Here is a 23402-nt window from a genome sequence, read left to right on the forward strand (position 1 = left end):
TTTATTATTATTATTATTATTATTATTATTATTATTATGTCTTTGCCATTAACATTATCATTGTTTCTCTGGTAGGCATCTTGTACAGGGACATGTTTTTGCCTAACCAGTCTCATTACGTTTTGAGTGAAAAAAAAATTATGAATTATGAATTACACCAAGGTCATCTATCGATAAAAACATCGATTCGATTTAATTAACAGCAGCTTTTCGCACTGTGACAGTGCCGATAGAAAACAGCAACTTTTTGGCACTGCGGCAGTGCCGATAGAAAACGGCAGCTTTTTGGCACTGCGGCAGTGCCGATAGAAAACAGCAGCTTTTTTTGGCACTGCGGCAGTGCCAAACCGGCACTGCGGCAGTGCCAAACCGGCACTGCGGCAGTGCCAAATCGGCACTGCGGCAGTGCCAAATCGGCACTGCGGCAGTGCCGATAGCCACTACCACAAGAAACACGTGTATGCTACCTCTTTGATGCTACATGTCAATACTGCTACCTTCTAATCTAGGCCTACAGAACAGGTAACTTTCTAGATTCTAGTACCGGCTATTCTAAAGGCTAGCATAGGTCGTGACAGCGGGAGTATTATTTCAATTCAACATTCACTTCCTTTTTTTTTGTAATTAAAATTTATGCCTAGCCTAGGCCTAGGCCCTAGCTAGGCCTAGTAGGCTAGGCCTAGTAGTAGGTAAGCAGGCCTAAGTTTATCCTATAAATATGTGCACAATTTGAGACTTTTGCGTAATTTGAAAATTGTGCAAGCTCTTCCTTGCACAATTTGCAATATGTGTGCAAGGAAATCTTGCACAATTTGAAAACTGTTCGAATAATTATACCTCAATGTATGGTGGGGTGGGGGGGGGATTTGGTGTGATATGATGACTATTTTTTTTATGGATATTATTTTCTGGGGGTCTTATTTTTTTTACAATTTTTAATAGCATGAAGATGACTTAAATTGAGGTATAATTATTCAATCTTCCAGTAAAATGCATTGCTTGTAGCACATGTCTGAATTGTGTATTTAAAGTAACAAAAGTTAACTAGGGCCTAGGGCCTAGGCCTAGATTGAAATTCGTCATCAACCAATTTTAGCTGATACGCAGGATCCGATGGTTTTCCTCAGCGAGAAAATTTTGAAATGCCCAAAATTGCCTGAAATGCATTTTTAAATTGGTCAAAAAGTGATCTTGAGAATTTAGAAATAAACGCACACGTACACGCATGTCATGATGCGCACGCAGACGGTAATTGCACATGAAGTTGAGCCTTAATATGAAGTATACTTATGTCAGTGTTCTAAACCAGTCTGCCGCCCTCTGGCAGAGGTCGATTTATGATAAATCTTAGAATTTCACAAATACAGTATTTAAAGGAAAAGAAGAAGGGGTAAGAAAAAGCATTCATTTTGACTTCTTAAAAGTGAAAATAGAAGGCACAATTATGAAAGAAAATTGTCTCGGCTATATACTGAAACTTGGGAGACAATCGATCAAGGATAAGCAATATACGCTCAAATCCATATAAAAATTATTACGCCATATATAAAAAAAAATCAGTTTTTAAAAATTCAAATGGAAATTTAAAGACGTCACAATGTCCAATTAATCAAAATGATCTATAAAATCATATCTACAACTCGTGCTTTCAGAATATGTAATGAAAATTGGGGGTCACCTTTCATCCTAAGGAGCTATAACTGATTAAAAATAGGCATGATTTTAAGCATATTTAAATTTTGAGGCACGTGTATGCGCACGCTATGACACACGCACAGAAAATTAAAGTACATGACATTCAAGCTTGACCGGAAGTTTATGCCCACTGAATATGATTCAGAAATGGCGACTAGTAGTTAGGATGATACGGGGTCATCAAAGTTTTGAGGAAAGAAAGATAAGACATTTATTTTGACCATGATGACGTCATCAAAATGTAAAAAGAAGTCACAATATGAAAGAGAATTGTCTCAGCTCTAACATACTCAAAGTTGGGAGACGATCCATCAAGGATAAGCGAGATAAGCTCAAATGATGTACAATGACGTCATAGATAGAAATTCGGTTTTTTGAATTCAGATGGCAATATGATGACGTCACAATGTCCGATCAGCCATTATGATAAAATCATATCTACAACTCATGTGCTTGTAGAATATGTAATAAAAATTGGGGGGTCACCTTGCATCCTAAGGAGCTATAACTAATTAAAATTAAGCATTATTTTGGCATATTTTCATTGTATGTCGACACAAATGTGCGCACGGAACATCATCCAGTTCCCTGAGATGCTGTTCTTGTTTGTAACTCCCTAAAGCAGATATATTTAAAAATATGAAAAGAATACCATATGTATGGATTACACAGAATAATTGTGAGATTGTTTTGCAAGTATTTGGGAACATGCTGAGCATTCAGTATTATAACATGTCAGGTAGGGCAAACATCAATTTGTATTATTTCTCTCGATGCAAAATGCCATCGGTTATTATAATTGTTTTGATTTTAGGTGATTATTAGTATGATAAACTATTACTACGATGATTATGATTACTGTACTATGATATTATTTTGATTATTTTAATATTATGATCATAATTATGATTATTGTGAATAATTTTCAAGTGCTTCGATATGTTTTTTTTGGAATCTGAAGGGTGCTTGGAATATGAGCTTAGATCCAAATATTTATTAATTCTGTCAATTCTTAAAATTCATATGAGTAGTGCATATTTTCATAATTTTTCTTCTGTAGACAGAAGCAGTAGAAGTACCACCACCAGTATGGAGGAATTTGATGTCTGTATTGTTGGAGCCGGTACGTGGGGCTCAGCAGCGGCTTATCACCTGACATCAGGTAGCCACAACCTAAGTGTCTGCCTAATCGGACCAGAAGAACCAGAGGTATGTATTTTAGCGCTGGTATCTACAGTACCTAGGCCTAATAGGAACTTTTAGATTTGCACGTCGACATAGTGGACTGCTATGTGATGAGGTCATTTTAAAGCACTGCGCATGCGTTACGTCGTCTCCCTCGTCCACTACCAAAATCGAGAACGTGTTCACCTTGTTTTTCCCGTCGTCCTAAATCTAGGACGCCGTGCTCGCTTTTGCAGTTTAAAGATGGAAGATGAAAATATAGTGGCAACGCTGCTTTCACTAGTTCGTCCAACAGAGGCAGACAGAGTCTGAGATAAGTTTCTAACTTGTGTTGAATTAATCTGTATTATTTGCTTTTTAATGCACAGGCAGTTATGTAATTTCTACTGCCTTCGTAAACACAAAAAAGGCTGTGGAAATTCATGAGCGTGCTTACGCCAGTGTGCATGCAATGCAAACTTGCACCGCAGCGAGCGTGGCCGGGGAGGCCTGTTAACTATCTGCATCATTGCAGTTGACGCACCGGATGCGCCCTGAAGTATGCATTACATTCATCATTGTTGTACTTGTCTAGATCAAATTTCTGATAATCTCGGTACTTGAATTCGGCATTTTTGGGTTTATTTGTATTGTATAAAAACATGAATTCCTCATCGTCCAAGACACTGGTAGAATATGCAAAGACAATAATTTTGCGAAGTCGATGAAGGTTCGCCAACTGATACAATGTAATGTAGTTCACTACATGTCAATGTATCTTCGACTGAAATCTAAAAGGTTTTCATTTGTAAGTCAACAGGTATAGTTGACTACGTTGACACGCATGACTAGTCGACGTGAACCGGGTCCACGTCCACACAATCTAAAAGTCCTTACTATTTCTTTTGCAATTACTTTAGGAGGGTATATAAAAAGAGGACAATTATAACTTTATTTAGTTTTTTTCTGATAAGGGACCATCCATAATTTCATCATTTTAACAAGAATACAAAACATACAGTATGATTAGGGGTTGGGTGATTTCGGTGTAGTCATGTACTCTTTTATTAAAAAAGAATGATCCTTCACAGAAAAAATCGTGCTACTGTATGTACTCTTGAAAAAATGATGAAAATAATTGATGACCCCTAAATAAATGTGCTCAGGTGAATCACATTCTGATTTTAAAGGAGCAATGAAAAATAAGTTTCAGTTATTTAACCCAGTGGGCATGGTAAGAAAACATTTACCCTCAGTTTAGTTAAAAATCACTTCGTATCGCCTTATTTGTCAAGATAGCACCCCCTCATTAAAGCCCCTCCACTTAATCTTCGTACTAGACACTACGATGTTACAGTTAGCATCTTACACCAAGATAGAGCTCTATTCTTGCACTTCTTTAAATTGTAGGATCGATCAAAAGCTACAATATTTGGTTCCTACTATGATGAAGGACGCATTACAAAATGTGCTGAAAAAGATACAATTTGGGGAGAACTGGCTAAGAGGTCTATTGAAAAGTATCGTGATATTGAGAGGAAATCGGGTTTGTTTTCATAATTTTTGTTTGTGAGTCCAGTTAGTCTATAGTTGTCATTAAACCTCACACCATTAGACACATGGATGAGACTTCATAAAGATCAGACTAGGGCCAGCTCTTGTGGACAGTTGTCATTGCCCAAATGCTGGACCGAATCTTGGAGGAAGGGGGGGGGGGGTTTGCCTACCACCGGGTCAGCAAATCTCTGAATCTTATTTCTAATAATTAGGCATTTTTTACTGTTTTATTTTACTACCTAATTCCGAGACTCTAAATTCAAGACCACTTTTTTCAAAGAACCAAATAACATTCTTCAGTCTTTAATACGAAACTAACCCTCTCATTAGAGACTGAAGTGCAAGGTCGCCTTGGTCTTGAAGTAGAGGGTGATCTGTTTTCACAAGACCCATGTGGAACCGCCACTTGACTTTGAATTTCGAAGGAACAATGATTATTTTCATGATGTCATACAGTATGCATTAAGTGAATTGAAAAACATTCAGAGGTTCAGATATGCTACACGGTTCATTTGGTTCTGTATTAATGTTTGTTTATTATGTAAATATTTGAAAGGTAAAATTTTCAAGTGAATATTGTATGTGATTAAAAGAAATAATGGAAGAGTAGAATATAAGGAGGCTGTTGGGAGAGACACACTGAATTATATTCTTCACTTACTAGACGAGACTCTTTATACCTTTATTTAGCGAACTTAATTTTTAATGATCATCAGAGGGTAATAAAAATAAATAAAAACTTAATTAGCGGATGCACTAATTGGCCAAAAATAAAATTTAATTTTTATTTTAAATCATCATTGGTGTCACCTTTATGTTGCCACTGTTTAATGCAAGTATATTCTAGAACAGGGATGTCACCAGCTTTTTGAAGTGCCGGTCGGCGATCATTCCGCATTTTCCCGGGGGTGGGGGTACCAACCCCCCTCCCCCAGTTTTCCCGGGGGGTGGGGGGGGAATCGCCGTATTCGTTTTCCCGGGGGTGGGGGGGGGGAATCGCCGTATTCGTGAAAGCTCTTAAAAACCAAAAGGCCTAAGTAAGCCGAGCAGGCCTAGGCCCAAGGCTAGCTGACGCAATTTTTTTTGGCTAGGCCCACCCAGGTAGGCCAGGCCCAGGTAGGCCTAGGCCAGAATTTGAGGAATGCAACAAAACAGATGAAGATGAGACTTACTGTAGGCCTAATTAAATTCAATAGTTGACATGCTTTGTTTTAGATTAAAAAAATAATAATGAACAAATCCCGGCGACAAAGCGTCGATCCGACTGTACCCAGCCGCATTGTTTGCCGTAATTTCACATGTTTGACGATTACCACGATGAATGTGTATGTCACTGATTCATGTGCACTCATTTATTTATTTTTTGTCCATTTACACACATTATATATCGATTATAATTAAAAGTGAAAAACTTAAAATACAAAATGAAAACAAAGTAAAGAAATAAAACATAAATCAGGTTTCGTAAATTTTTAATAATCTTCCTGCCCCGGACCATGATCTCATAATAAAACACTTGAATGGTCACAATTTCAACTTTAACCTTTGAATGTGTACAGAGCAACCGTGCCACGCCAGCCCACGATGTTCGCTATGACTCAACTGGGCCTAGGCCTAGGCTGTTAAGTTAGCGATGAATAGCAGGGCAGTGCAGTATTTTGTTACAATTAACGTAACCACGGAAACATTTATTGTATTCTTATTGTCTTTATCTATCAATTAGATAAGCTTGTCTATTGTGTTTAGGTAAACTAATTATTTTGTTACAATTTGTAAACTGTTGAAATAATAGTGGTGGTCGGGAGCCTGTAAATCCTGGTGGGAAATGTTGAGTGCTGGACGGGCCTGACCACCGCCGACCAGCGTGGTGACATCCCTGTTCTAGAAATATTATGAAAAATATTACCAAAAACTATATATCGATAACTAAAAATGATTTGATTATTCTTGTCTTATTGTAGGTATCAGCTTCTTCCATGATGTGGGCTTACTATTTATTGGGTCCCAAAATGCTACACAGCAAATAAAGTCAGTGTATTCAACTTTACGAATACAATCTACAGAACTCAGTTCACAAGATATCAATAAGAAATTTCCATTTCTTGCAATTAAAGAAGAATTATCTGGACTTTATAGCAGAGAAAATGATGGGTATATAAATATAAGGCAACAAAGGCTTGCCCACCAAGGCTTAGCAAAGTGCCAAGGCTGCAAAATTATCTCAGACATTGTAGAATCTATTCAAGATACTCCCTGTGGCAGAGAAATGCACCTACTTCTTACAACCAAAACCAGTATCAAAATCCACAGTAAACGAGTTCTCTTGACCACTGGGTGTTTCACAGGCTTCAATAACTTACTTCCTACAAAACTGGTCCCAGACATGTTGGCGACTACCGATAGGGTACTATTATTGGAGATGAGTAGTAATGATGTAGAAAGACTGAAGTCGATGCCAAGTCTAATCTATAGACCGAATGACCCATCCAATGCATGCTATATACTACCTCCAATCAGGTACCCAGATGGTAAGAATCATTCTCAGTTGTCTTTAAGAAAAGCTTACAAATTGTTGACAGCATGTCACCCAGGATACGGATGCTTTTGAATAAAAGAAAACAAAATGTAAACAATGGTAACATGTAAAAGTTAAGTGAAGTGATTAATAGCCCGATATTAACAACTTCCAAATACAAGATACATACTGATACAGTGGTATTAAAGTCTGTGTTGTACCTGATGTCGGAGGACAATATTCACTTTCACTGTCTGTCGGAGCATGCTGATGCTGGTCCGTTGCACAAGCATCGTCATGCTGCCTTCTCCATGGAATTATGTTGCCCAGTAATTGCGCAGTATGTAATTGGTTAATGCAAGAAAAATACATTTATTATTAAAGTTATTATTTTTGGTACTTCCTTATTAAAATGTTTTAAATTTCTTTGTTTTTTCAATAGTTTAAATGAATAACCTTGATACTTTACTATGTTTTCTTTTAGGTAAATACTATCTGAAGATAGGCCATAGTGGGTGGGGTAACAAAGCCTTATCAACCAATGATGCCATTGTAAATCACTTTAGGACTAGAGGACCAAGTTCTGTTGGACTGCAGCTTTATAAGATTCTAAAGAAAATCATGGCAGGTAATTACTTATAAGCCTTTATTTGTTTATTTGTATACCAGTACCAGTATCACTTTTATATAAAAAGAGTGATCCATCCAACACAGGCAATCATCAGAGATCCTGAATGTTACAATAATGTTAAGAGGTGGAGAACAGACAGGGAAAGTGCTAATGGGCCAAGGTCTCATAGTGACCAAGACTATTAAATTGTCATCTACTATTGATAATGGCTCTATAATTGGTTAAATGAGAATCTAAATAGTAAAGGCATTGCTTCTGGGGCTTTACTCCCACTTGGACAGTGCCTGGTTGAGACCTCACCTTTAAGGCCTGACAGCTGCTGTCTTCATCCATATGTGCCCATTGCAGGGGCTTAGCCCGAAAAAAGGAAATACTGTAAGCCGTCCAAAATGAAAGATGAAGAACTTTTCTTTGGTGGGTTGGTGGTATTTGTTAAAGGTAGACCAGGCCCAACTAGGCTAGGCTGAGCTGAGTAGGCCAAGCCGTCACAGTAAAGTGGCCGTCATAAATAATTGTTGGCTCGTTGGCTAAGCCTTTGGCCCATTGTAAATTAAAAATCTGGGAAAAATTTTTCATGTATTAATATTAATGTTCGTTACTATTTTGGAAAAATATCTTAATGTATATAATTTTTAAAATAGGAGAGAAGTTACTTTTATTGTATGAACAGTATGCTAATTAAAATGTAAAATAACTTTTTAAAGAAAAATTTTCAAATCATTAGTGCATGAATGTGAAGTTTTATGTAATAATAAATATGAAATAAAAAATTTAAATATGGTTTTCTTCTTTTTAACTAGATTTTAACGTACTGTCCATCAAGTATGACTCCTGCGTTTCAGGCAAAACAGCAACCGGATACCTGTACTGTGATATGGTAACGAAAAAGCTTGGAATACTGGTAGGGGGTAATGGGTATGGGGCTAAATCTGCTTATGAGATCGGTAGGATGGGTGCTAATATGATCAGAAAAGGGGCCTGGGATCATGATCTACCTCAAAGTAAATTTAAGGTCAGGTTCAAACCTTCACCAGTAGATTCACATTTATGAAAATTTAAAAGGTTTTTTTTTGTTAAGCTCCGTCTTGTATGTGACAAATGTGATATGCCCATATTTGGGTGTAATGTGACATCATCATTTATCATGCCCATATATGGGCACATGACATAAATTTGATGGTGTCAACAGAGCCTTATGAAAGCAACAATTGCAACATGTTACATTATTGATGCATTTAGTGACAGTAGATTAATGGTACTTTGTAATATATCATAGCTGGTGTACCAGTGTTTATGTAAGTCAAAATACAGAAATTTTAGTCTTCATTCCAATTTCATGCTTCATTTTTGTCTATTTTCTTAATGGGGCTGATTTATATGACAGGTTGCAGTAAATATAAACTTAAGTACGTCACTGTTGCTAAAAGTTCTTAAATACCATTTAACATCTTTTGGTTCTTTGTAAGTTAAGATTGCCTTGATTGTCTAAGTTCCTTTGATTGGCTCATTATGAAATGTGATCATTTCACAATGCTACCAGACCTAGATAACTGATTTTCGCTGCTACAATCTAAAATTCATAGGGTATAATTTCTTTTAATACCAGTAGGAGCAATTTCGTGTCCTGAGAATGAAGTAAGTGTAATTTTACACTTACATAAGTCTGGGAGCTCACTTAGTTCTTGTTTGGCTTCATTTTGCATTAGAATATATTTATACGGCACACTCCTTCAAATTGTTTTTTTTTTTTTTTGTCACATTTTGAGCATTTTTATCAAACACAGGGAAATTCCTTGGTCCTTGCTGGCTAATATATTTCTTGCAACTAATATACATAATTTTTATGGTGTTGTCTTGGGTGTTACAACCAAAAAAGCAACTGGACCCCTGTACGTCAAAAATGGTAACTGTATCAAATGTTAAGTCAGCTAGGTTTTGCTTCCTCTGTGCTTATGGTATTTATAGAGCAAATTTTTGGAAATTGTTCACATTTTGAGCATGTGTCAAATATTTCTTTGATACAATTTTTCTGTATCTTATATGCCTTGCTGTTATCAATTATGATGAGATTTTTTATGTTTAGTGACATATTTCGGTCATGTTTCTCGGAGCATGGTAATAAGCTACTGCCATAATGATTGACATGGCGAATGTACAATGTCTGAGGCTACTTAAAATTTTCGGCTTTTGAAAACCCTTCCTTGATTTGTGTACGTATGCTTTTAACAGGTTCTTGTACCAGGTCCTTTGAGGCAAGTGAGTATCCCTATTTAACACAACAGGTGGAGGAGCTATTGGGTTAAATATTAAATGGGTTTGCTAATTCCCTTTCCATCGTATCTGGAGCAGCAAAACCTAATCTTTCTCTGCACTCCTTTTCGAGCCGTTCTCTTACTAATCTATGCTCAGTATAGTGAGATGACATTCTCTCGCCAAACTCTTCGTAATAGGCGTTCGACACATCACTTTAGTTTCACTACCTTTCTATTCTGTAGTACCTGCAAAAAAAAAAAAAGCCGATGGTCGGTTTATTACTTGATTTATTTATTGATTATTAGGTAATACCCACTTAGTTGATTGTATGTAGGCCTAAACATTTTGCGTTAAACTACAAAACATAATACATGGTTTAACTTATTAACTGAAAAAAGCACAACACGCATAACTAGAGGGCACTCAGAGAGTGCGTACCTCTGCCCATATAATTCTCTAAATTTCCCATGCAGGTTGTTCCCTATTATATTATTGTAATATATTATATATTTAATGTTACTCATTTTTTAAAATGGTTTATAGGCTATATTTATTTTTTTATTTTAGATCTTGTTCACAGTTCGAGCTGTGAATGGTTCGAACCACACATTTCCACGGTAAAGAAAGCACACAGGACATGTGCAGAAAATTTGTATGGGCTCGATCAAATAGAAATAGGAATTCGAGGAGATCACTGGACTCTTTCTTATGACTATTTATCTTTTCTTTAATGAGTGTTCATTCCTCATAATGCTTTTCCATCTGACAACTTCATTCCTTTTTTGTTACTACCATTACACAACCATTCAACTGTGTTAGCAGGGTCATCAGCGGCAAAGATTTGTATCATTCGAGAAAGAAACATGTTATTACTAGCCATGACTTGATGCTTGATTATTTGTTCATACTCATAATACTCTTAAAAATCATAGTCTTCAAATATTACACTATTAAAGGGAACATACAGTAAGAGCCATTTATAATTTTAGTTGGTGCATTTGAGGAGAGAATCAGATTTTCATTGCATATCCTGGGTGTTTTTTCATCCAATGTTTTCATCCATGTTTTAGCTGACTTTAAGTCATCTTCCCACATTAACATTCCCAAGTTAAGTGGCTGCAAAAGCAAATTCTATAGTTGGTAGAATAAAGTACACGTTTAGTTACATGGACAAGGAAATGTTTCTTCCTTTATACAAGTCTCTGGTTCGACCGTTAATGGAATGTGCAGTCCAGGTCTAGTCGCCAAATCCCCAAAAGCTTGAAAACACAACATGTTTACACTGGAGCCCAAATTTTAGGAATGAAACAAGATTGTCAATTTTCCGTACAATGAAATTGTCAGACTTTTTACCAACGTTGTTTTTTTCGCGGCAATGGCCTGCATAATTTCGGAAGCTAGGCCAGCTAGGCCAGCTCCCGCAGGCTGCGAAACAGCGAGCGGCGGCGGCGGAGGCAGATCTTCAGAAGTCGATGCTTCCCCATCTGCAGGAGCCGGATCCCCCGACAAACGATTGGCCAGTCAGACCTGGATGACCACGAATTGAGATGGAGAAGGAGATTCAGCATTGCACTCCCTACAAGCTGGACAAGCTTTATGATTGTCCACTTTTGGACTGGGCCTAGGGCCCCGACAGATCGGACAATCTGATTTGCCGTTCATGGTGACTACACAGCAAATCCATAGCACAGCAAGCAAGATGCAGTAAAATCCAAAGAAGATCTTGATAAATGCAAGTAATATCAATCAAAAAAAGATCGTAAATCCACAATCGAAAATCCTTTCAAGGTGTTCACTTTCATGACTCCAAAAAAAATGAGGAAGTTGCATGGTGGCGGGCCGCTTGAGCTTGGCGCCAGGAGTCGACTGTTCTATTATTTTTCGAGGGGTGTTCTCATGTGTGAGAAAGAATAGGCAATATCCAGGGTAAGTATCCACTCAGACTACCAACATCACCTTTGATTTGTGTATTTTCCGAGTTAAATGGAAACTATGTAAGGTAGTGTAGCCCAAGCATGTAAAAGTGATCTTTGCACATTCAATGATTCAAACAATCCCCAAAAGGACACTGTCAAGCTTAAAAAGGTCCAAAATTGGGCAACAAAGCTCATCTCAGAATTACACAATTTTTCAGCACATAAACTACCTAGTAAATTGGGTTTGCCTACGCTCCAAGACGTACATGGGGTGATATGATTAAAGTTTTTAAAATCATAAATAATCTTGAGGACATTAACAGTTTTAAAGTTTTACACTTTCCAAAATAGGACAGATTGAAAGTCATACCTTAAAAACATGCTAAAGTTAGAAGAAACACTACAAGACGTCTTTTTTCAATTCTCGAATTATAAATACATTTCACTTCCTTCACACATAGTTAACAGTACACCTCTTAACTCTTTTCAAGTCCAATTAGACAATCACATTTTTTAAATTTAAGAGACAAGGCAGAATCTACGAGTTTTAACTATTTGCCTTGTAAAATCACTATGGTAAGAATCACTTGAGTAGGCCATACCCTCTATCAAACTTTGTAGGTAATGAGACGTGTGGGGTGGAAATGATAAGAGGACAATACTGTTGGTCTTTGGCAGGTCTAAAGTGTCAATGAACAAATGGGATCCATGGATAGCAGCAGAGCATTTTGTGTTCACAAGAACAGGGACAACAGTTGTAAACTTGAAGAATTCCCCAGCAGTCATCCACCCAGATAGATTTGCAACTTGAACATATCCAGGTGGGCTATCTCTAATCATGTGATCTTTAAAGTGAACCTTGGGGAACACAAAACTGATGATGTGGCATTACCAGTAGCATTATCGAGTCAAATTCTTTTGGTATGATTGATTCTACTAGTTCTGCAATCGCCCTGACTGATGACAGAACCGGCGATCTCCCACCTGTTTTCGCAGCATTCAATTTCCGTGAAGCAATTTCTTCTTTATGTGGATTGCTTAATGCGTTTCCACTGTTCTATACATTTCTTTATGTTGCGTTTTTAACCGTATTTGGCTGCATGGTTTTGTTTGAAAATCCATCCTCTTGCTTTTGATTAGGTTGATTTTCTCTTGAATTAGCATTACAAAATTGGATGACCTCGAAAACTGAATTAGGGATGTTAATAATATGTAATGAAATTGTATTACCTTTAGTTACATGCCAAACATCAAAGTAATGGTATGCTTCGATTTTTCACTGTTCTTTCATGTATTTTTCACCTGTACATGTCCATCTGTCACCAGCTCATCAATCCGAATTGAAGCCTTGCCTAATATAGATCTTCACTTCTTAAAGTCCAGCAAACTGCATAGCATTTGAACTACTTTCTTCATTGGACTGTCAAAACAAACAAATGTGTTATTTTGGATTCTTTTATTTTTGAAGTGTCATAACTTTTTTTCTAGGTCACCTAAAAAGCTAAAAGCTCCACTCTTTGTTCAAATAATTACTTAGAAAACTACTTTTTGAATTATGTTCTATCAAACATGGCTTTAAAATTAATGTGACCACCCTTTTGGCTATATTTGCTCGCCCATATCTCAAAAACTAGAAGCTCCAACCCAAAACTGTTTTTGATTCCTTATACCCTACTAACCTCTGTGTAGGTAAATTAAATATGGATATAAACCAAGCATGAATACTATCCAATAGATGCCTCCCATTACGGTCCAGCCAAAAATTTGAGAAATAAGGGTAGTCGTGTTTCGTCGTAGAACCCAATATGGATTTTGAAAAAATAACCTCAAAATTTAGGATAATCAAGTTCATTATATGTTACAATCAGAATATTAAAAACATTGATGTATATCTACCATCTCTGAGGTATTTTACAGGCCAATTTTTATGGTTAAATGCTATTGTACGATTGATTAAGGAAATACTTGAAAGCGGAAATGATTTTATTTAATTAAATTGAGAATCTACGCTTAAATTATGCTTCAAAAATAAATCTTCAAACTATTCACTCAAATGAGATTTCAAGAAACAGGTACAATAAAAATGACCACATGGACAAATTTCTATTCAAATGATACTTTATTTTAAAATTTACTGCAATCCTAAATACCTTGACATAGCATCTTCTGAAATTTTATAAGCTCGGGCAGACCGGCTTGCAATAGTTGGAGTATCAATGCTATACAGGTTATGTCCTCAACAGAAATCCAGCATTTGTCATCACAACGTGGCCGGTAAAACTAATTTCCAGTAGTCTCATTCTTACTCATAAATTTAACATAAACATCTGAAAACTCAGTGGATCGATCAGTAATAAGACCAACATAATTATGAAAATCATATATACAAATAACATACTGACCAACGGAGCATTCATCAACTTGTGGTACAGATACACTAGGTGTAAAAAAAGAAAAGGTTGTCACAGCAACATCCTGTGATAGCCTTTTCATTTTCAGAAGAGTGCTCTAAAACAGGTCTGAAAAAGTGGTTGGATCTGGTCCAAGGAACAGTTTTAATGGTATAAAGGTAGTATTACTGAATACAGGCCAAGTCTAGACACTCAATAAGCATAAACAATTTTGGATTGCTGTAAGATGAGTGCTTTATTTTTCTAAAAAAAGAACGTCTGCAGCTGTCTCTTATACACATCTAGATGTTTATAAGAGACAAGTATTAGGGTTTCAAATTAGTGTTACCACAGAGACGTTAATTAATATCTTTTGTCTAAATCTAATGTACAGTAGCAAGCATGTTCATGTCTAGCAACATCTGGGTTAATTTGGTAATGTCAATGTTAACTTAGGACGGAGATTTTTCATTGTGTCTATGCTTGATCGAGCAATTTGGTCTTCACAAGCCTATCAAACTTTGGAGATTGTGCAGATAAGAATCTAACCAGGCAGTCTGATGCTCTGTCCATCTTGGGCTGTTTATATTTTTGGTATACTTGGCCAGTGTAGTAAATATTGACCAATCAAAACCATTTTTACAACAAGTATGGTAGAATGTTTAAAGATTAATTTACCGAGGGAAAGAAACCGATCGGACACATACTTTCCGAGTTATTCCGATTAGAATTTGGTAACATAAGCCGCGAAAGGTAAAAAAAATAGCTTCCTACGCTGAAAATCCAATGGAATTGCCTGCGTTTAATCGAAAAGTGACGGAATAAAACATAAATATATTTTGTTTAATTTCATCTCATTAGAAAAATGAAAGATAGATCTTTTATTTAAAAAAAGGAGGAAATTGATCTGATGAGCGGTTCCAAAGTTATGATAGAAAATGTTGTAAAAAATGATGTTTTCAGGGTTTTCTTAGAATGGTTTTATCAGTTTATGCTAGCGCGCTACTAAAGAGCGCCTACAAATTCATATGTACAATAAAAATGACAAATTTCTATTTAAATGATACTTTATTTAAAAAAAAAAGTTACTGCAATCCTAAATACCTTGACATAGCATCTTCTGAAATTTTATAAGCTTAGGCAGACCGGCTTGCAACATTTGGAGTATTAATGCTACAGACTATGTCCTCAACAGAAATCCAACTTTTGTCATCACAACGTGGCCAATAAAACAAATTTCTAGTAGTCTCATTCTTACTCATAAATTTTACATAAACATCTGAAAACTCAGTTGATTGATCAGTAATAAGACCAACATAATTCTGAAAATCATATATACAAATAACATACTGACCAACCGAGCATTCATCAGCTTGTGGTACAGATACACTAGGTGTAAAAAAAGAAAATAGACTATGGGGCAAGAGGTGAAAATAGCTCTAAAAATGACTTTTGTTGTCTCCATCTTGTGACTACCTAAATTATGGCTTAAAATGTAGGTATTGAATGCCTGATCAATATCCTGATATTCTTCTGTAAAGTTCTTCTGTAAGGTCAAAGGTCACAGGTCATTATTTTACATGTTCTTGCTATAACTCAAGAACCACATAAGGGATCAAATTCAAACTTGGCTCATGTATGCATATTGGAGTGATGATAATCTGGTACAACTTTGAGGTCAAAGGTAAAAAGTCATTTTCACATTGAAATAGCTTGTTTTCACAATATCTTAAGAACTGCTTGAGCAGGGCTCAAGTATACATTATGGAAGTGGCAATAATCTGATTTTGGGATCACAAGGTCAAAGTTCAGAGGTCACAGAGGTCATTTAGAATAAAGGGTATGGGGTCAAAACAGCTCACAAAATTGACTTTGACCTAAACTGACCGAGATTATGGCTTGAAATGTGGGTAATTTCTGGAAGATCCCAGCTCCGGAAGTGTAGCACCTTTAAAAAAATGGAGTGTAAAGAAAAAGATCTAAAAACAAGCATTAAAAAAATGAAGGCAAGTGAAAATGTTATAAATCAATAAGCATTAATCAAAGTGGCATTTTTATTGATGCAAAAATAAATTTTAAGTAAAAAATTCTCATATGAACATATCCCTAAATGTGCTTGTTGACTACATATTTCCTATAAAAAAGCGGTTTGGTAATTGGCCCTCTGGATATGTTTTATGAGGGCATCTGTCTTCTTGTCTAGTAGCCATGGAAAACAGAGCATATCTTGCTTCATTCACCGTACTGATTTTGTTCATTCCATATAACTTGCAAACAAATTCCTCCAGAGTAGAGATCAAGTGTGAACGATTTTCCAAGCTCTTGAAAAGCCTTGGTAAACTTTGGAGTCTTGGACATCAGCGAGAAGGGTTTGGTCTTTCCCCGTCCTTACAAAGCACTAACGGCATCACAATCTGTAAATGTGTGGAAGCCTACGGTTGCATCGCTAATGTAATTTTCTAGATGACACTGTATCGCATTCATGTCAAGTGTACGCTCCTTATCCTGCTTTCCAGTGCAAAAATACAAATTGGAACCCTCATGTTGGGCAGATACGGCAATTTCGATGACGAATACATCTGTATCAGGGCTTTTTATGATGATATTCTTCGTACCCATGTTGCTGATGTACTTTGCATAACATCATCCTTGTGTCAGCCTCCTCATGAGTAGTGTATAGCTCAGGAATCGCTTCACAGACAGTTGTACCTCTACAACAAGATAACTAGTGGCATTCTTGAGAATGAGCCAGGTATACATCAACTCCGTTGATTTCATCTGCACCACAAGCACACCAGGTCTCATATAAAAACTTGGTAAAGTGTTTCTTGTTGAAGCTATTTGCCAAAAATTTTTTCCATTGCTTTGGAACTGGTTGATGCTGGTTTGCAATCTTAATCCGCTCGGACCCACTTGCAGCACGCCTCAGATCAAACCCAACTTCCTGCACAAAATCTCTCGCGATATCAGCCTGATAACCCACTAATTCTCTCCAAACCTTTACACTGTTTAAAAATGTGTTCCATCGTTTCTCCGTAAATGGTTTCAGATCTTCGCATACGCCAGAACAATGAACAAAGCACCTGCTATCAGGCGAATTTCCAGGGACAGACATGATGGTTACGGCGATGAGATAAGAAGACAACACCAAAGCCGGTTGATACAATTTTTCTGATTGGCTGCTGATTTGCGATAATAATGTTGGCGATCGGATGGGCCAGTTGCATGTACTGATTGTTTTAGCGAAGTGAGAAGAAGATGATTTATTGAAAAATATATTGACTCTTTTTATAAAAATACTAAATAATGTTCCACTTCCGAGTCTGGGAACTAAAAAAATTACTTATAGCAAAATCTGGTCAAAGGAACGGTTTCACCTATACTGAACCGTTCACTTAAGTTAAAGATTTTATAATTTTCCTTAACATCTTTTTCAGTTACATAATTATATAAAGTCAATCCCAGCAATGTTGTTGTTACACCACTCAAACATTTCATAAGGTGAGAGTATTTGTTTCATCCCCTCAAACCAAGCCTGAAGGCTTGCCCTTACTACCAGCCTTTTCGCAGTTCCACTTATCCCATCACAGGGGCTCTACTGTATGTATATCAAAGCTAAATAGTTTTATTGTACACATGTCATCACAAAATACAACTAAATTTGAATAAATCGGTCTCTGAAATAAATTTAGGCCCACTGATTTTCCTGTTAATTACCCAATGCTAAAACAATTTTTATATGAAATGATTTTAACTAAAGTAAACTAAATATAGTTAAACATTTGAATACATCAATCAAACTATGGAGTTTAAATTGATTAACATAAATTTTCTGTTTATACATTTTTTATAATTAAATTGAAAATTATGCTAATTAATGCAAATTAAGATAATCTGGTTAAAATTTTAATAAAACATAATTACAGAAACATTGTGGGATTATGTGTAATTCTGACCTGTAAAATATGTCAAGAAGATGGTAAATATTAAATGATATTTTTAATATTCTGATTGTAACATTTATTGAACTTGCTAAATTTTCAAGTTGATATTGCAAAATCCATATTAGATTCTACCACCAAACACGACAAGGAAACTGAGAACCGCCTATGCATTGCTCGGCGTAGGCCAGTCTGCGACTTTACCTGTGAACCTGTGTCAAGTAAGGCTTTGAATTTTGTAGGTTTTCCATTAATATTGATGGTTACAATGCTCAGTGATCCATTCCTAATCTTAATGTAGCAAATAAAGGAAATGAGGCAATATTATATAGCACTTTAATTGTATAAATAGGATAAAAATAAAAAATGTTCTGTTCTGCCGCTGACAACGTGTTTAAGTTTTTTAGCTTACAAAATGTAAACCACTTTAAAGACATGCATGTTATACTGCATTCTCGTAGATGGTCGCCAAGATGGGCATTATGTTCAAGTCTTGGTATCCTTTTTGTTGAAGTTTGTCCCTGACAACCTGCAAGCCAGTAGATTGAGTTTATTGTATAAAGGGTGAATGGTAGGATAGTGTGTCGGTAGGGCCACTGACCTTCGATTTACAAGTCTTAGTATTCTACCATATATCATATAAAAAGCATAAATACTGTACAGTACAGTAGAACCCCTCATGTACGCAAGGCACGGGGCCCAGAGCCGTTCGTAAATGCGGGTATTCATAAAATCGGGGTTGACACAAATTCCTATGTATTTGCACTGGTACTACTTACACTGGCATAAACCAGGCCTAGGCTAGGCTTACGCAGCTAAGTCTGAGGGGGCCTAGGTAGGCAGCTTCTAAGCATTCTGATCCCACTCTAGGCCCTACACAAATTTGTTTTTATCGGACATTTTTACCTTCTAAAATACCTAGATTGTGGATTTTACTCCAAAAAAACCTTATTTCTTTTGTGGTGGTTTTTATTCAATTTTCACACTTATATACAGGTCTCTGACTTGCTTCTTATTTTTCAGCATACCGTGTTAAATTATTACCGTGTTATAATAATATTCATGCTTTTCTACTAAACTAGTTGTGGAACGCATTCATTATTATCACAATACTTGGACTTGCATTATATATTTGAAGCTCAGATAACAATATTCGGTTCATCATAAATCTTGATTTCTTTGTTATATCAATATATTACTATTATCATCATCATCATCATCATCATCATCATTTACTTCATCTGTCAGTTTCTGTAAAAATATTAATATAATAATAAAAACACTAATAAAGATAATAAATTAAATAATGATGATATCGATGAGAATTATAGTAATAATGTGAGATGTTGGAATTCACAGGAGAAATAACAGTCATGGAGATGAAGTAAACTTCAACGACTAATTATTTATTTCGAATAGGAACTAGGATCAAAAGCATGTGTCAGGCGTAACACACAATCATAGTAAAAACCGTAGCAAAAACAAACCAAAACAAAACCCCCAACTTGACCGGGCAGTGACTGCCAGCATGCGTCAAGCTAGAAAGGAAAAATACAATATAACATAATAAATTATAAATACAGTTATTGCAAGATGCAATTACAACTGATTCATATCTATAAGTTCTGTACCATTATTCACAACATATTTAGTTGGCTTATTGCCTTACTTCACTTAAATATGCTAATCAATTAAATAAAAATAAGAGTAATTAAATCTAACACACACAGTAATTAACTGCAGTAATATTAACAGAGAAATGATGGTTTTAAGAATGCATATTATCAACAATATGGCAAATTATCATCATAAAATGATAATTAATAAACGTCGTAATAATACCAAATAAATCAGTAATTAAATGTAAATAAATAAAATAGCAAACAACATAATCATATCAATATCATCAATTGTAATAATAAATAAAAGAATGGTATTCCAATCATAATAGTAAGCATGATAAATAATAAGTACAATCAAATATTTAGTCATCATATCAAGTTAAACAAAGGAACTTAATCCCACCTTATCATAAGCTGCACGTTACGACGTGACTCTATAACATGAGCCTTCTTGTCCTTGACTATTGCAAGTCCTGTTAACCAAAATAACATAGCATTCTTTAATACAATGGCTCGAGCGTAACAAGCATGACCTCTGGCCTTTACACTTTCACTAGTTACACACTTGTTATTTCTTTACACACATTTACTATACTTTACTATTTACTTCATGAAATGCATAGCTTAACATATCATAATGTCAATCCTTAGTGCTGTCTCTTATACACATCTAGATGTGTATAAGAGACAGGCGTAGGCCAGTCTGCGACTTTACCTGTGAACCTGTGTCAAGTAAGGCTTTGAATTTTGTAGGTTTTCCATTAATATTGATGGTTACAAATAAAAGAATGGTATTCCAATCATAATAGTAAGCATGATAAATAATAAGTACAATCAAACATTTAGTCATCATATCAGAACACGTTATATCGTCATTGCGGACTTATAAAATCCGCATACGCCTTAAAACTAAAAGAAAATGCATACATTTAGAGTCCGTACTGAGCCCAAAAAATCCGCAATGAAAATATAACGTGTTTCAAGTTAAACAAAGGAACTTAATCCCACCTTATCATAAGCTGCACGTTACGACGTGACTCTATAACATGAGCCTTCTTATCCTTGACTATTGCAAGTCACGTTAACCAAAATAACATAGTATTCTTTAATACAATGGCTCGAGCGTAACAAGCATGACCTCTGGCCTTTACACTTTCACTAGTTACACACTTGTTATTTCTTTACACACATTTACTATACTTTACTATTTACTTCATGAAATGCATAGCTTAACATATCATAATGTCAATCCTTAGTGGATCTATATGACAGATTATTACTCTGTATTGTATTTATCCAGTGATAACACTAGCATATAAATCTAGGCTCAACCCAGTTCAACAAACTCAATCACAGCCCTGTGGCACACATGTTGCTTGTCCTTAATATCATGCCTGTCTCCCTAAGCTTAGGCAGGGGCCTATCTTAGCTATGAGCAAGTTAATATCACATTATAAAACAATAGAGCATTCTTTAATTAATAATGCCAGATCTAAATACATAAAATATCATTATAAAAAAACCTAATAGAACATACCTATGCCTTCCCTAGGCAATACAGTACATGACAACCTGCACAACTTTACATAATGTGTTGCTCCTTCGACTTCTGGTTTTTTTTGTTAATAAACGCTGTCAAAAGAGACGCTCTAATCCTAATTACATATAACCCGCGGAATTACCCTCCGCACTATATACAACTTTATCAGGCTATAATCATATAAAAGTAATATTCTCTTCTTAACCAGCAACTAGTTATGAGACACATATATAATTGCAATGCATCATCATTACTAAACATATTTTTAGTAATAAAATATATAATTAAGAATGAGAACTATATATAACTGGGTAGTAACACAGGGCTACTCACTCCTTTACTAAAGCATCTACGGAAGTCGTTATGTAACATGATTAAGATAAATATGGTATTAATTATCAAGATGATGAACAAAGAAACCAAAATTAAACAAAGAAACTACTGATATCCAAAATAGAGTCATAAGGAAATGGGTAAAACCCAAACCTTACAATAATAAGGATGAAGCTTTTCCGTCTGTATTTCAGGGCTTCAGACCTTCAAAGCTGGACTATTCAACTTTGGCTGCATTAAAAAGCTTTTTTTTTTTTTTTGTAAAGATGCTTTTACATCAGTGGCACACATACATAATGGTTCGTTAAAAAAATAAAATAAAAAATAAGCTCGGAGAAAAGTAACAAATTGAATATGAAAACTTTTTTAAAATTTGGAAAGTGCAACTTCAATTCACAACGTACAATTCATTAGCGATCTGTGTCCAGAAATGGAAGAACGGCGAATCCCCGAACCGCTGGTTCCACCTGAATTCTGCCAGGTAGCCACCAATCATGTCCCGATTGGTAGGACCCATCATGGACTTAAATTTTGCTTTTGCCCTTGACCACATTGCCTCTGTGTGGTTTGTGGTTACCCCCGTATTTGGGTCGACGAAGTGGTGGGTGTGATTCACTGTACCATGCTGGAAGCTCTGGTTGGGGATTAGATTGTAGGCGGCCCACATGTCCGACCATATAATTGAACCTGGAGCAATCCATTGATTAATTACAGGCATCAATGTGGCCGCATCTCTTCTGTTTACCAGCACCATCACTCCTCTTTTCCGTGCCGCCTCGTATGCTCCAAACACTCATTTTTCTGGTACCATCCTCCCTTGATTGTACTTTCGCTTCGCGAAGGCAGACTCGTCTATCTCTACAATCGACCCAGTTCCTCCAATTTGCTGTGGGTGATTCACAAAGTATTCTACATCGACATCTCTGCAAAATTGGTTCCAATCGACGATGGTATGCTCTGAACCAATATCCAATTCCCGCATTAAAAATTCTTGTGACGGGCCTCTTGGTCTTCCGCAATTTGTACTCCACATGTATGTTATGGCAATAATCTTCCACAACGGGATATGTGCTGCTTCGAAAAACTACCCTTCCTGATGCTAATTACCTCCCTACAGTCTCGGTTGCGGCATCGGAAAACCCGGCCATCTGTTGTATACTCCTTCTTGACAGAGAACATTACAAACTGGGCATACCATCGTTTGAGCCAATAGGCCATACCGCCTGCACCACGCTATTGTTACATCAATATTTTCGCTAAATCTAGAACCGATGGTAACCAGTCGTATTGACTCGAATTCATTTCTGTCCGGTAATGGCCGTTGAACCGCTGCAGCTTGTGCCATTAGGAACCTTCTGAGAATGCAAAACTAAGCGAGAGGAACAAGCCTTTAAGTTTGGTGCTTAAGAACAAGATGTTCATCAATCGAATGTTAAAATTCGAATAACAATATATGTGCTTGGCTCCTCCTTTAAAGTTTATTGCAAAGTTGTATAATTGGTGTAGGGATTAGTGATCATTGCTTGTGGTTGGTTGTAAACCAACTTACTGTCCACGCCTTAATTAGTTTAAGTTAATATACAACAGATGTAGTTCTTTAGAGATTCGTTTGATTAAAAAAGTACCTGATTGACCACGTAGATGGGACACCCTGGTAGGCAATTCAATCAATCAATCAAATCACATAGATCAAATACTCGAATTCGATTATAATACTAACGTAGCTAAAGGCATGTTTTGCATAATACATTAATATTTAAGGACTCTACAACTTGGAAGTTTGATTTTGAGCATGAGGTGAACTTATGCATTCGATACACTGCCCATCAACTGAATTGAATTTTA

General features: G+C 36.1%; 1 protein-coding gene and 1 long non-coding RNA gene across 3 annotated transcripts in view; one reads left to right on the forward strand and one right to left on the reverse strand.

The window, feature by feature from the left end:
• Positions 1-407: 407 nt before the first annotated feature.
• The window catches only part of LOC117113306 (monomeric sarcosine oxidase-like), a 33880-nt gene continuing 10885 nt past the window's right edge, over positions 408-23402 (forward strand). The window contains exons 1-6 of one of the 2 annotated variants that reach the window (XM_033256617.1): positions 408-522; positions 2756-2904; positions 4270-4405; positions 6378-6944; positions 7416-7559; positions 8363-8439. In XM_033256617.1, the coding sequence (XP_033112508.1) occupies positions 2785-2904; positions 4270-4405; positions 6378-6944; positions 7416-7559; positions 8363-8439 (1044 nt within the window). In that variant the 5' untranslated portion in view covers positions 408-522; positions 2756-2784. Of the gene's footprint in view, positions 523-2755; positions 2905-4269; positions 4406-6377; positions 6945-7415; positions 7560-8362; positions 8633-23402 lie in introns of those variants that run through there. The other variant, XM_033256616.1, reaches the window with a different exon arrangement.
• LOC117113308 lies at positions 19448-21242 on the reverse strand. Its single transcript, XR_004446180.1, has 3 exons — positions 21222-21242; positions 20088-20157; positions 19448-19600 (listed from the first exon to the last, which is right to left on the reverse strand). It is a non-coding gene; the product is annotated as an uncharacterized LOC117113308 (long non-coding RNA).

The sequence above is a fragment of the Anneissia japonica genome, unplaced genomic scaffold (genome assembly GCF_011630105.1).
Source record: "Anneissia japonica isolate Jap-2015-1 unplaced genomic scaffold, ASM1163010v1 scaffold287731_len276475_cov178, whole genome shotgun sequence".
Taxonomy (NCBI): Eukaryota; Metazoa; Echinodermata; class Crinoidea; order Comatulida; family Comatulidae; genus Anneissia; species Anneissia japonica.